The sequence below is a fragment of the Solanum stenotomum genome, chromosome 3 (genome assembly GCF_019186545.1).
Source record: "Solanum stenotomum isolate F172 chromosome 3, ASM1918654v1, whole genome shotgun sequence".
NCBI classification, from domain to species: Eukaryota; Viridiplantae; Streptophyta; class Magnoliopsida; order Solanales; family Solanaceae; genus Solanum; species Solanum stenotomum.
This window is the reverse complement of record NC_064284.1, coordinates 22,646,934-22,660,346: the sequence shown is the minus strand read 5'-3', so window position 1 is coordinate 22,660,346 and position 13,413 is coordinate 22,646,934. Positions and strand designations below refer to the sequence as shown.

At 34.9% G+C, this 13,413-nt stretch overlaps 2 protein-coding genes across 4 annotated transcripts; both read left to right on the top strand.

Moving 5' to 3' along the window:
- Positions 1–2,137: 2,137 nt before the first annotated feature.
- On the top strand, positions 2,138–6,579 carry LOC125860330 (pentatricopeptide repeat-containing protein At3g46790, chloroplastic-like). Of its 3 annotated transcripts, none has more exons than XM_049540263.1 (2): positions 2,138–4,746; positions 6,110–6,579. In XM_049540263.1, exon 1 carries the CDS (start codon positions 2,271–2,273, stop codon positions 4,086–4,088), a length of 1,818 nt encoding a protein of 605 aa, XP_049396220.1. In that variant the 5' UTR covers positions 2,138–2,270; the 3' UTR covers positions 4,089–4,746; positions 6,110–6,579. The 3 variants fall into 3 exon arrangements, with proteins under 3 accessions (XP_049396220.1, XP_049396221.1, XP_049396222.1); XM_049540264.1 differs by lacking the exon at positions 6,110–6,579 and adding an exon at positions 5,618–5,831; XM_049540265.1 differs by lacking the exon at positions 6,110–6,579 and adding an exon at positions 5,366–5,592.
- An 832-nt stretch (positions 6,580–7,411) lies between these two features.
- On the top strand, positions 7,412–8,553 carry LOC125860332 (cytosolic sulfotransferase 5-like). The gene has a single exon (XM_049540273.1). It carries the CDS (start codon positions 7,434–7,436, stop codon positions 8,412–8,414), a length of 981 nt encoding a protein of 326 aa, XP_049396230.1. The 5' UTR covers positions 7,412–7,433; the 3' UTR covers positions 8,415–8,553.
- Positions 8,554–13,413: the final 4,860 nt, after the last annotated feature.

The following is a 13,413-nucleotide window of genomic DNA, read 5'->3' as shown; positions in this document are numbered from 1 at the left end:
ACAGTGAAGCACTGCTCCCATTTGAGTTGCTCGTTTCCATTATTTTCACTTGCAACATTTGCATTTGAGATCCTCACTCTACAATTTTTCTTGATGTGTCCAATTTTACCACATCTATAGCACTTTTTATTCTCAAAGTTGCCACCAGTAGTTTTTTCACCATTGGATCCTTTTTCATTGTTCCTGCTTTCCGAGGATACGATTTTCTTTTTATTTTTATCCTTTGAAAAGAGAGCTGCATCTGGTTCAAAGCTTTTTGCCATTTGCTTTGCCAATGCCTCCTGATTGGAAAGCAAATTTTCAAATTCTTCAACTGAAGGTTGCTTTGTCCAACCCTGAATGGAGGTGACGAACGGACTGTACTCCTTCTTTAATCCTCGAATAAGAAATCGCCGCAATCTTGCTTCACCGATCTTCTCATCAGGATCTAATTCTGAAATTTCAGCACAAATTCCTTTAACTCGTAAGAAATATTCAGAAATAGACATGCCCCCCTGTGTTAGCATTGCCAATTCGTTTTCCAGCAGTTGTAGCCTAGCAGTATTCTTTTTTGTAAATAATCTCTCAAGTATCTCCCAAACTTCTTTTGGTGAGTTAACATCACGTACATGGTCGATGAGCTCTCTGCCAATTGAAGTCCTCAAAGCAAAGAGTGCTTTACCACATTTAATCTTCCATTTTCTCCGTGGTTCTGCATTTTCTGTAGTATTTGCTGGAATTTCTGCTTCAGCACCAACAATAAGATCCCACAGGTCTTGACCTTGAAGATAAGCTTCCATACACATTCTCCAGTACTTGTAGTTTGTCCCTACAAGCTTCTCGACACCAAATTGGGCATTTGAACTGTTTCCCCCATTTACCGACTCCATACTGCACAAGTTTTTTTTTCTTTCTCTGCAACTTTCAATCTCCTCCAACAAGACTAATAAAACTTGATAGACAAGAAGATGGAAAAAATAATCAGATCAACGACCTTGCTCTGATACCATAAAACAAAAAGTAAGCAGATAAAGAAGAAGTTTGCAGTATAACGGAAATAGAACAGAGAGAATGTTATTCCTGAAGCTCTCTGGTTTACAGCAATTATGCAGCAGCTATATAAACTGTGCCACTAACTTGAACTCCTAAAAATACTCTTGTAACTTACTAAGACTCCTATCTAGGTAGACTTCCTACGAAATAGGAACTGATTTATTTGACTCAGTAAACTAAACAGGGCAGAAGTAAACATTTAAAAAGACCGTTAAAATGCACTAATTTTTAACACCTTCAAGTTGAAAGTGAGTCTTACCATCCGAGCAACTCCATTTTGTTTATTACCCACTACATAGTCATAGCAAGATGAAAATATAAGTGTGGCATAAAGACAAATTCTTATTTGAATTAACATATAAATTGTGATTTTTCTAGTAACCTACTCCACTATAAGATTGGTTTTATGTCGGATGTTAGCCTATAATATTTCTTTTCTTCTATTGAAATTTGGAATTCACTCTATTCTTTTCTTCAAAACTCGGATCTTGTCAAAATTGTAACATGTATATCTACAATTAGGCGATCTTGTTATTTGAGTGCTATATTATTTTAGTTAAACTCTTAGACTCTCTTTTTGTCTTCTTTAGTTTTTTCAATTTTGACTTCAACAAATAGCCTGAATGTGATTGATGAATAGTTGGCATGGCATTGTATGATAGTACTAATTAAAACATTTTGATGATGTTTGATCTTGCATATTATGTTAAAAGATTTTATATATTTAATAATTTGGTTTTGATTTGCTTGTAATCTTCTTGGAGTAACAATCCAGGTTAACATTTAAGTTTACTTATACGTATTTTTCATATAAGTATTTTTAATGGCAGGTAATTATGCATACCATCTGAGTTTCGTCTTCTAAAACCATTTGTTTTATTTGAATAATTCACTTATAGGTCACTAGATATATATGATGAAATTGTTAATATGGTTAAAAATACGAGAATGTGTGATGAAAAGTTTTGACACCTTGTAAAGAAATATTTCATTGGTTACGAATTTTAAAAAAGATTAAATTATTCAAATTGTAGGATGTTTATAGATGTCATCACATATTAGTGATCATAGTTTGATTACTTCACTAGTTAAGATGACGTCAAAGTTTCACTTTAGGATGGGTGATGTAACGATCAATATGGAGGTGTTATATTACTCAACGGTGTGAATGATGATCTTGTACGCTACAGCAACCTACACACTGCTTCTTCCTTTTTCCTCGTAGAGAACATATTCAAATGATATCAATTACTACAAGTTGGTTGGCTCGTAAGCACACAATTGTTCAAATTCATCACTTTCATCAACACTTAAAGTATTCACAAAATCCAACTCAACATTATGCTTCTCTTCTCCAATCTTGCATTGGTCGAAAAGCAGTTGAGCCTGGAAAGCAGCTCCATGCGCATCTATGCCTCACGGGTTTAGGCTACAACATCAATTTAGCAACAAAGCTTGTTAATCTCTATTGCGTTTGTGACAAATTGCTGAATGCCCATCACCTGTTTGATAGAATTCCTAAAGGAAATATTTTTCTTTGGAATGTTTTGATTCGTGGGTATGCTTGGAATGGACCGTACGAGGCTGCAATTTCTCTGTATTATCAAATGATTGATTATGGGCATGTGCCTGATAATTTTACTTTTCCGTTTGTACTTAAAGCGTGCTCGGCCTTGTCTGCGATTGAAGTGGGGAAGGATATACATGAATATGCCAAGAGAACGAAGTGGGATAAGGATGTTTTTGTGGGTGCTGCTCTTATTGACATGTATGCTAAATGTGGTTGTGTTGGTAGGTCGAGGGAGGTGTTTGAGAATGTGGTTGAGAGGGATGTAGTTGTTTGGAATTCAATGCTTGCTGCTTACTCGCAAAATGGTCACCCTGAGGATTGTTTGGATTTATGTGGTGAAATGGCGTGCGGAGGTGTTAGACCCACGGAGGCGACCTTGGTGACTGCAATTTCTGCTTCTGCTGATGTTGCAGCCCTTCGACAGGGGAGGGAGCTTCATGGGTATAGTTGGAGACAGGGTTTTGACTCTCTTGACAAAGTGAAGACAGCACTTGTGGATATGTATGCCAAGAGTGGGTCTGTGAAGGTTGCTAGGATCTTGTTCGAAGGACTCCAGGAGAAAAGAGTTGTTTCTTGGAATGCTATGATCACTGGATATGCAATGCATGGTCATGCTAATGCAGCACTTGGTCTGTTTAATGAGATGGTTGGCAAAGCTAAGCCGGATCATATAACTTTTGTAGGTGTTTTATCAGCTTGTAATCATGGAGGTCTGTTGAGTGAAGGGAGGATGTATTTTGATTCAATGGCAAAAGATTATGGAATTGAACCAACTATTCAGCACACTACATGCATGGTTGATCTCCTCGGTCATTCTGGTCGCTTAGATGAGGCTTATGGACTTATAACGCAGATGAAAGTTATGCCGGATGCTGGTGTCTGGGGTGCATTTCTTAATTCATGTAAAATCCATGGTTATGTGGAATTTGCAGAATTGGCATTAGAGAGGTTGATTGAGCTTGAGCCTGATGATGCAGGCAATTACGTGATCCTTTCAAATATTTATGCCCAAGCAGGTAGATGGGAAGGTGTTGCAAAGCTTAGAGAACTAATGAACGAAAGAGGTGTAAAGAAAACCACCGCGTATAGTTGGATTGAAGTTAAAAACAAAGTACATGCATTTCTCTCTGGGGATACATCTCATCCTATGTCTGACGAGATTTATGCAGAGCTACAGAGCTTAGGAGCACGAATGGTACAGGCTGGCTATGCCCCAAACATTATGCCTGTTTTCCATGATGTGGAAGATGACGAGAAGAGCAGAATGGTGTGCAGCCACAGTGAAAGGCTAGCGATTGCTTTTGGACTAATTAGTACACCCCCAGGGACAAAGCTGTTGATCACCAAGAACCTCCGAGTTTGCGAGGACTGTCATGTTGCAATCAAGTTTATCTCAAAGTTAACAGAGAGAGAAATCACTATCAGAGATGTCAATCGCTATCATCATTTCAAAGATGGCATCTGTTCTTGTGGAGATTATTGGTGAAATGGGTTCAGGAATTTCAGTGTCTACTAGGGTGATGAGAAATCAATTGCTTCTTGAAGAAGAATTGGCTCATCTAACTGAGTAAAAGTGTAAATCATGATTGTTTTGTCAAAAAGCAATAACTCCTTAAATGTGACCATGTTCTTGTTCTCAAAAGAAGCAGCTCCAATTGGTTTCAGCAAAGAGATATTGGGTTTTGCCAATGTAAAGTGCAATCTTGTAAGGGCCATGATAAGACGTGGAAGAGAACTCGAATTCATTCCTGCAATTAATCTCTGCCGCCACTCCTCACTACACGTCAAACATCATCTACTCTTGCAGATCATGCATAGATTCGCCATGCAGCTTCAGAAATACATCTTTATATGAGACAGTTAATGACCTTACCCTTGGTGTATCTCAGTGGTGAATTACATTGAGAATTCGAAACTGCAGCCAACTCGTATGCGGACATGTTTTTAATAGGTTTGCTGATATTTTTCATGCATAGGATAGAGACCACATGGTCAAATGGTCAAAAGACCAATTCTTCTATATTCTCATCTAAAGTATTCATCTCAACAGTTGGTCATGACCGAAAGCCTATATACTTTGAATAACATCTCCAGTCTCCAAGCAAACCACTGGCCATGTTATTTAGCATTAGCTACTAAATCAGGTATTATTTGTTCAGCACAATTTCCTTCTTCTTTTTTTTCCCTTGGCATAAAGATCGATACATTATTTTACTTGGGAATTTTTCATATTTACTTTTCACTTTTGCCCTTGTTGAGATGTTATTAAGGAGTTGACATGATTTGTGTGGACCTTACAAAGTATTTTTGATTTTTTACACATTGAGATGCTCTCTATTTCTTGAACACCATATACAATGCTTCAGAAATTGTTGTACCATAAATATACACCAGACAAGTGGTCCAAGAAGTCCATTCCAGAGGAGCTAAGCCACAGTTAGCTGGAACTTTTAAGTCCTTAGATTTCTACTCTGCATGATTGATAGTTTGATTTGGTGCAAGCAGGGGCTTTCTGTCCAGTCGCATTTTGATGTACAGATTTCTTACTTTGGTAAATAAAAAGCTTCTAAGTACCAAATAACTATCTAGTCCGGTCATTGGGTTGCTTGCATGCGACATATCTCAGATATGTTTGCAGGCACTTATTGAGCATACCTATTTTCCCATCAGACTAACGGTAGAAAGATATGCTGGGGTTGATATTTACCTGTAAAACAGTGAGCTCCCTTCAGAAAAAGCTAAGAAGAATCTCATCTTCATCAGGTACTATATTAGAGGCATTTGTACCAAAGATAGTCTCTGATCGCAAGGGGTGTCCACAAGACATGTAAAGCTCCCTAAATGACTGCCTTTCTGAATCTATTCTAATTTCAGCCTAAGGGTAAGGTTTTGAGGCTGATCTTTCTCCTTCTTTCTTATTTACTTTGAAAGCAGAACTCTGGGAAAACAGCCAGTCTCCTTAATCCTAAATCTTGCTTCTCTTATAGTTTTTTGTTCTTGTCACGTTTTTGGCAGATTTTAATCATCCAAAGGCTGTTGAAGAAATCTACAAAGCAGTTACGCCTACTTCCTAGTACTCCAAGGTTTCCATTTCAGTATCTTTTGGAATGATTTCTAGGATATGGCAACAAAAAAGAGTTGTTTTCAAATGTCTTCTTTCACTTTCGTTCAGAGCTATTTATGACCCTATAACTATCCAGACTAACATTATGAAAACAGGAAAATATTTCTTTAAAACATCTAAAGCACCATTTGTTTTCCTACAATAGTTCTTAAGTAATTGGGTTTTCTGGAACTATGTGGAGATTTTGACTAGGTAAAATAGGGTTTAGATAATTGTAAACTAGGGAATGTTTACACATATATACAGCCAAAATAAAACAAAAGCAAATAGAAATGCGAGTGAGTTATTAAAATAACATATGATACAGTTATACTGTGCTAACAATTTAATTAGCTTGCTTTAATTATGTGCTAGTTAACAATTTAACATCCCTTGCTTTCCAGGAGTCTGTTGTATAAGGAAGACTTTGATTTCCCAAGTTTTGATCCATGATCTTCAAAACAATGTCCCCCTTCTGTTTTTGATGCTGTCCACTGTGAATGTAACAGATGGTTGTACTTCAATAGTCAAGAACATTTTCATTTTATCAGGACAGAGCAGCATGTCTGGATGTGGCAGAGTCTTTAATCTAACCAGACCAGTCCAGCAGGTACGGTCAATTTGACTTGGGGCGGTGTGGTTCTGCCTGAATGTTATCCCATCAATCCATCAATCCTTCGACTTAGTGCAGAACTTACATATGCTACATTGTTAGTTTACACACACAGCCAACATTTTTTGGCAACAACGTTTATAAATCTTTATACAGTATTTATACTCTATAAATAATGTATCTACCTCCCTTGTATTCAAGTGTATAACACTTGGAAAATTTTCAGATTCAGTTTTTGAAGATATGAATTCATAAACCTAAACCGAATCGAATGCAAAAACAGGGGTGGTGTAGTCATTTTTTAAGACTCCTTGAACTGTATATTGTATGTCCCGCCCCCGCCCCTGGCGCCATAGATGGCGATGCTAGTTATTTACCGGATCTTTTATTTTATAGATCTAACTCTTAGTGTAGACATGCTGGTATAGGTGCACAATGAAAGACAACTTTCAATGTAGCATTGGAAAGTTAAATTTGACTCGTACAGAGTTAACAATAAAAAATTCTGCTCATGGCTTATAAAAACAATATCTCTGTGCCCAAACCTAACATGAGATATTTCTTATACTGATATTATAATAGTAATATGCTTTCATAACCTTTAAACTTTCAGTACGTAAAGTTAACTTTTATATATATTGTATTTGTATTCCTTGCCTTAACCCCCATACGCGGCGCAGATGCTGGGTTACAGCATCTTTTTTCTCTGTCTGTAACCTCATTGGTTAGACCTAGTGGTTAGACCTAGGGGCAGAGCTAGTTGCCCGTATGCTGGTTTAGTCGAATTTAGTAGATTTTTTGAACTCAATTATTATCATTTAAAATCATCATTATAAAGTCAGAACCCATAAAGTTGAAATTCTATCCTCGTCTTTGGTTAACAGTTACCGATGCAGTATTCGGAAATCAAATTGACTCGTACAAAATAGCTAAATAATTTCTCCTTGCGGATGATAAACAAATATTTCTGCGTTAATCAGGGAATCCAAAGTCTTCATTTTTGCAGCAGCCATTCTCTCTCTCTCTCTCTCTCTCTCTCTATATATATATATATATATATATATATATATTTAGGTGTTACCCAATCAATCTATCTCTGTTCTTCACTCCAACTGATGGCTGCTCAAGAATCAAACTCCAATATCATCGATTCTTCGCAGTCATCAGAGGAAAAGGATGCTGCTCTAATAAACGAGCTGCCAAGTGCTCTGTTCTGGGATGCCATGGAGATTAGAAAATGGCAAGGGTTCTGGTTCGAGCCCGGCCTAATCAAATGTGCCATGAAATTTAGTTCCTCCTTCCAAGCTGGGAACGATGATGTTTTATTAGCATCAGCTCCAAAGACCGGTACGACTTGGCTCAAAGCCCTCTGTCTCTGTATCTTGCACCAGAATCATAACATACCGGAAAACGAAGATCTGTTAACTCAAGACAATCCACAATTTCATGTTCAGACCATTGAATCCTCCATTTACTCCACAAAACCAACTCCTGATCTGTATTCCACGCCATCTCCAAGACTTCTCCACACACATTTGCCTTTCAATCTTCTTCCAAATTCCATCATGAATTCCAACTGCAAAATTGTTTGCGTAGCCCGGAACCCAAAGGACACATTGGTCTCTCTATGGCATTTTTTCAATTCCATTTTCAGGGGAAATCAAGAACCTTATCCCCTGGAAAAGGTGGTTGATGAGTTTTGCACAGGGGTTCATCAATATGGTCCGTATTTTGAAAATGTGTTGGGTTATTGGTCAGAAAGTCAGAAAAGGCCTGAGAAGATACTGTTCTTGAAATACGAAGAGATGATAAAACACCCGAAAGAGCAGGTGAGGAAACTGGGGTTGTTTCTTGGGAAGCCATTTGAGAAGGAAGAGGATTTGGAAAAAGTTGTGTGGAGGTGTAGTTTGGAGAGATTGAGGAACTTGGAAGTGAATAAAAATGGCTCTGTTATTTACGGAGTTCCGAATGGTAGTTATTTCAGGAAAGGGATTGTTGGCGATTGGAAGAATTACTTGAATCTTGAAATGGAAGATCGAATTAATCAAACAACACTTCTCAAGTTTAAAGACTCTGGATTAGAGTTCGAGAATTGATATCCCTTTCTTTGTTTTTTCTTTCATTTCTTTTCTGTTGTTCATGAATACACGCGGAACAAAAAAACGTATTTCTTTGGTGTCATAGGTTACCTTTCTATCTTCCTCCCGTGTGGCGTTCCCAAAGGGATGCTAGTTAAAGAGCAGGTCCCTATTAATGGGGTTCTATGCTCTTGTGAGTTGTATTTGATTTCTCAATTTTGTAGTTGGTTATAAGTACTTGCTTCTATTTCCTTTTCCTTCTCTTTCCCCTTTTATTTTTTTAAATACTATTACGAATAAATTGATCCTTGTGTTATATTTACTAGTGTCAATTTCGATTAGAGAGACGAATCTACTCTTGTCCAAAAGGAGTCAATTAACATCTTTTCCTCGAAAATTCTAACTTAGCAACTCATGTGGATCATATTATGTTTTGTGTTGTATTGTATTGTATTTGTAGCTTATTTTCAATTGCGAAATTTATTCTAGATCAACTCACCCAAAATAGTTTCTACAAAAGCCACAAGGTCTTTAAGAGATTTTGAAGGCAGTTTTCGTAAAATCACTACTTGCCCTTTTGCAAACTAATGTGTTACCTTATAAAATATTTTTATGACAAAAATTAAAATGTTAATTAAAGAATGTGCCTAATTATATTCGTGTTTGTGTTTGTAACAAACTACAATAAGTCAAGCCCAAGTTGAGACGAGGTAATGAGCAAGACAAAAGACAAAAAGCAGAAAAACTAAGATTTGTAACTTGTGTTTATATTACACTGTTCCTCAATTTGAAAAGCAAAAAACCTTTTATTTTACCAAAACAAATTTATTAGTAATTGTAAGTATGGTATACATACTTTAGTCATCTGACTTATTTTCTTAATCTCTCAATAGATTAACATATGGATCAAACCAAATACTTTTGATAGACTTAAGCATTTCCCTTAATTTTCTCAACAAGATCGCGAATTGTATATGAATAGTAAGCGGCTTCTGATAATAATAATCAAGGCTAGCATCCATGAATGATTTCTTCTCTTCTTCTTTTTCTTGGGAGTCATCCCCGCAATCAAGCTACAAACATGCATATCTCGAAGTTCCTTAATTGCCTGCATAATAAAAAATATTTCTTACTTGAATTATAGGTAAAAAATTAAGATGTTCAAATAAAAAATTAAATTACGATTTATAGAAACATACTTGACGACCATTCATTATTGGCATACATAAATCCATCAAAATCAAATCAAAGCATGCACCGGAGTGATGAGCAAGAATCACTTCTTGGCCATTTTTCGCCTCATGAGTTTCCACACCAAATTTCATTAGAAGTGCTTTGAGGATCATTCGAGTTATAGCTAGTGTCATCATCTACTATAAGTGCTTTGAGTTTTTTCACAACGTTGGAGTTAATAGACGCTTCAAATGATGACATTTTTTCTGAGATTAAAAACTTGAATGCAAAAAGTGTCACTTCCTCTATCCCAAATCATATGGTATAATCCAAATTTTGAGAGTCAAACTTTTTTTTTATTTTGACCGTAAATTTAGACATACAATCTGTGTTTTTTGTTTTGTTTTTACATATTTAGAAACTAAATAAAACATAACCCGAATCACATAATCTAAATTTTGAGAGTCAAACCTTTTTATTTTGACCGTAAATTTGGACATACAATCTTTGTGTTTTTTTTTACATATTTAAAAATGAAATAAAAGGTACTATAAGTCATAAGAATTAAAAATTAAAATGTTTAAAGGGCATAAGAATAAATCACGATAAAATTTTTTCTTATTTAACTCTCAAAATTCAAACTATATCATATAAAATGAGACAGAGTATCTCATTCCGCGGATTCCATTCCTTTTGGTAAAGATGCATTTTGAAAGTGAAGTTTTTGAAATTATTAGGCAAATCCTTTAATTGGTTATTTTGAAATCTGATTATACTTTTCAGAAAATAAATTTGTGATCTATTCTTCTTAGATATAAATCTATGTATTGGATTTGATATCTTTATTTCATGTCAAATAACAAATGAAAAAGGGTCGAAACGTCCCTAATAGATTGGATAAATGCTACCTAATATAATAATAGCTAGGCTTAGCAAGTGTTTGACCATAGATTTTCTAATATTTTTGATAAATTATTTTTGGGTAAAGTTTCACTATGCGTTGATCATAGATTTTGGAAGAAATATTTAACTTTTTAAAGATATATGATATATATCCATAAGTTCTAAAAACTATTAAAAATATCCGTAAATTGTATTATAAATTTATAATGAATATTGTGAAAATTTATGACAATGAACACAATTAATATGAATTTTTAAAAATATATATAGATATCTAACACAAAATAAGATTATTTTTTGAAGCAGAGGGTTAGGTGGGATGGGTAGGAATTATTCCTTTTTCAATAAAAATAATATAAGTTATTTTTTGGAGGGGGTGGATGAAATAAGAATATTTTTAAAACTTTTATAAAAGATTTTTTTTTTGAAAAAAAGGGTGGGGGTACTGTGGGAGGAGGTGGTGCAGTCAGGTAAAAAAATATTTTAATTTTATTTTTTTCAGAATCGTGGTACTTTAATCCTTAACTTTTATCTAATACTAATAATTTATTTATTTTTATCAAGATAGAATATTTTATCCATGTAGAGTGTCATGTGGTATTTTTTTTAAAATAAAAAAGAGAGTGTAGTACACACCATCAAGAGAGTGTAGTAAAAGATATATGTGTTTCTCAAACTAATGGGAGATAGTTTAGATATAGAACTCATACTCTCTATAATTTAGGTATGAAAACTCAAATAAAGAACATAGTATGTGTTTTTGACACTTCACTCATTTTAAAAAGTTCCCAATTTAATTTGACCCAAATACTAATTTTTTTTCTAGCATTTGAGAATTTAGATTATTTGAATAGTGATAAGTCGTATGGACAAATAATATTTGTCAAATCTCCCCCCCAATCTATGGCCAAATGAGTCCTAATATCTTCATTAAAATATTACTCCCTCTGTCCCTATTTAATTGTCCACATTTCCTTTTTTAGTTGTTCCTAATTACTTATCCATTTTGTCAAATCAAGAAAAGACAAATTTTTTTTACCCATTATATCCTCAATTAATTACTTTGAAAATGGTAGAACTAGTTTTTAATTCATCAACTTCATAATTAATATGGGTAAAATGGTAAACTCACTATATCAATTATTGTTTTCTTAATAGGTGTGTCAATTCAAAAATGAACAAGTAATTTGAAACAGAGTGAGTAATAAGTTATGAAAATCTTGTAAAATTTAATCCATACACGAATATATCATAGCTACCCTTTGTTCTTCATTTTTCAATTATTTCTCCCTTGTTTTATCCTTTGGGGGTCTAAAGTTAGGTTCTTCTTTACCTAGACACTACTAATGAGTCAAGAATTTGCCGTATGTAGGGAAAATTATGCAAAATATCCGCTCATAAACTTTATTTACCATATTTTTGAATTACATAATATGGCCATTCGGCCTTAGTATCCAAAGAAATGGTTGCTTGCTTTTGGGTCTTCTTCTTGGGTGTTCTTCATCTTCTTCTTCCTCCTTTTGCTTCGCCATTTTTCTTAGTCTTCTGCTTTGTCATTTTTTTTTAAAATTTTAATTTGACGTATTGCAAACGTGAAATCGTTTTGACACAATAACATACCTAATGCTAGTGTAATTTTACAACACTATAGTAAAAATGATCTTTAATTAACAACAATAACTTAATTGCCGCTAAGTACTTCCTCTGATTTAAAAAAAAATGACATAGTATGACTGACACAAAATTTAAGAAAATAAAGAAGACTTTTCAGTTTTGTGATGCTAAATTAAAGTTATGTCAAATGTATCAAAATGCCCTTTAATCTCATGACCTCAAACATAGCACACAGAAAACTGAAATTCTTTTGCAAAAAAAAGAAGAAATGACTCATTCTTTTTGTAAGAAGACTAAAAAGGAAAGTATGTCATTCGATTTTTAAACATTAGAAATATATTTTTTAGAGACAATTACTAGTAACAATTACATGTTAACACTCTTTATAAATGCCTCTTAAACCTACAGCAGACTGGCACATAGACTCAGTCAAATGAATGACATTTATAAAAATGGGTGTACTTGATTCACTACAGGTCTGATAGGGTCATTGCATCGGAGAAAAGTTGTTCGCTTCCACAATGATAGTAATGGTTACAGACTTGCAGTGTTAACTGCGCGTTGCTGAGGCTGCATGAATGACCATGTTGAAGCCAGGGAGACTGGTGGCACTGTTTGCTGAAGCTGCCTCAACAGGGTAATCATCCTTCTACCAGTCTGCTCTGTCGCCTATTGAACAACGTTGAGCCTTAAAAAAAATTGAGCCTTGATAGAGCCTCTGAGTAAAGGTAATAAAATGAAGTTAAAAGTAGAAACACGTTACCCCTGCCCCCGATCCTTCTGCTTACCAACATAGGCATTAAATATGCTAAGAGCTCGTCGAAGAGGGGCAAGAAATCTGCCTTGAATATTTTTATTGCTATACCCAATATTTCACCAGCCTATAAAAATTTCAAAATGATAAGCCTGATAATGCGAAAGACATGTTTAATGATAAACGGATCTACCACTCATTCTTGAGAAACAATCTTATGTTAAACATATACTTGGTGAAACACTTCTTTTTCTTGCTCATTTTCCTCCCCGAGCAATTCCCTTCTATGCGAATAAAAGTCTTCAGATTTTGCGCTCTCTGGTCGTTTGCTTGTTCGACTTAATCACATCCACAATGCTTCAGACCTGACCTGAAGTCCAGAGAAGAATACACAATACAATTAAGATATTAAAGGTCATGTGAAGGAGTAACAGTAAAATCATACTATATGTTTCAACACGTAATTAGGATTAAGCTGTTCAACAAATATACACATCTCTAGTAATTAATTGTCCCCCAATATAAGTTCTGCCTCTCCCAAGTTTTAGGTCCAACTCATTTTTATTCAAGTGG

Excerpts from the sequence above, each read along its gene's own strand:
- LOC125860332 (XM_049540273.1), top strand. The coding sequence starts at position 7,434 with ATGGCTGCTCAAGAATCAAACTCCAATATCATCGATTCTTCGCAGTCA.
- LOC125860330 (XM_049540263.1), top strand. The coding sequence starts at position 2,271 with ATGATATCAATTACTACAAGTTGGTTGGCTCGTAAGCACACAATTGTT.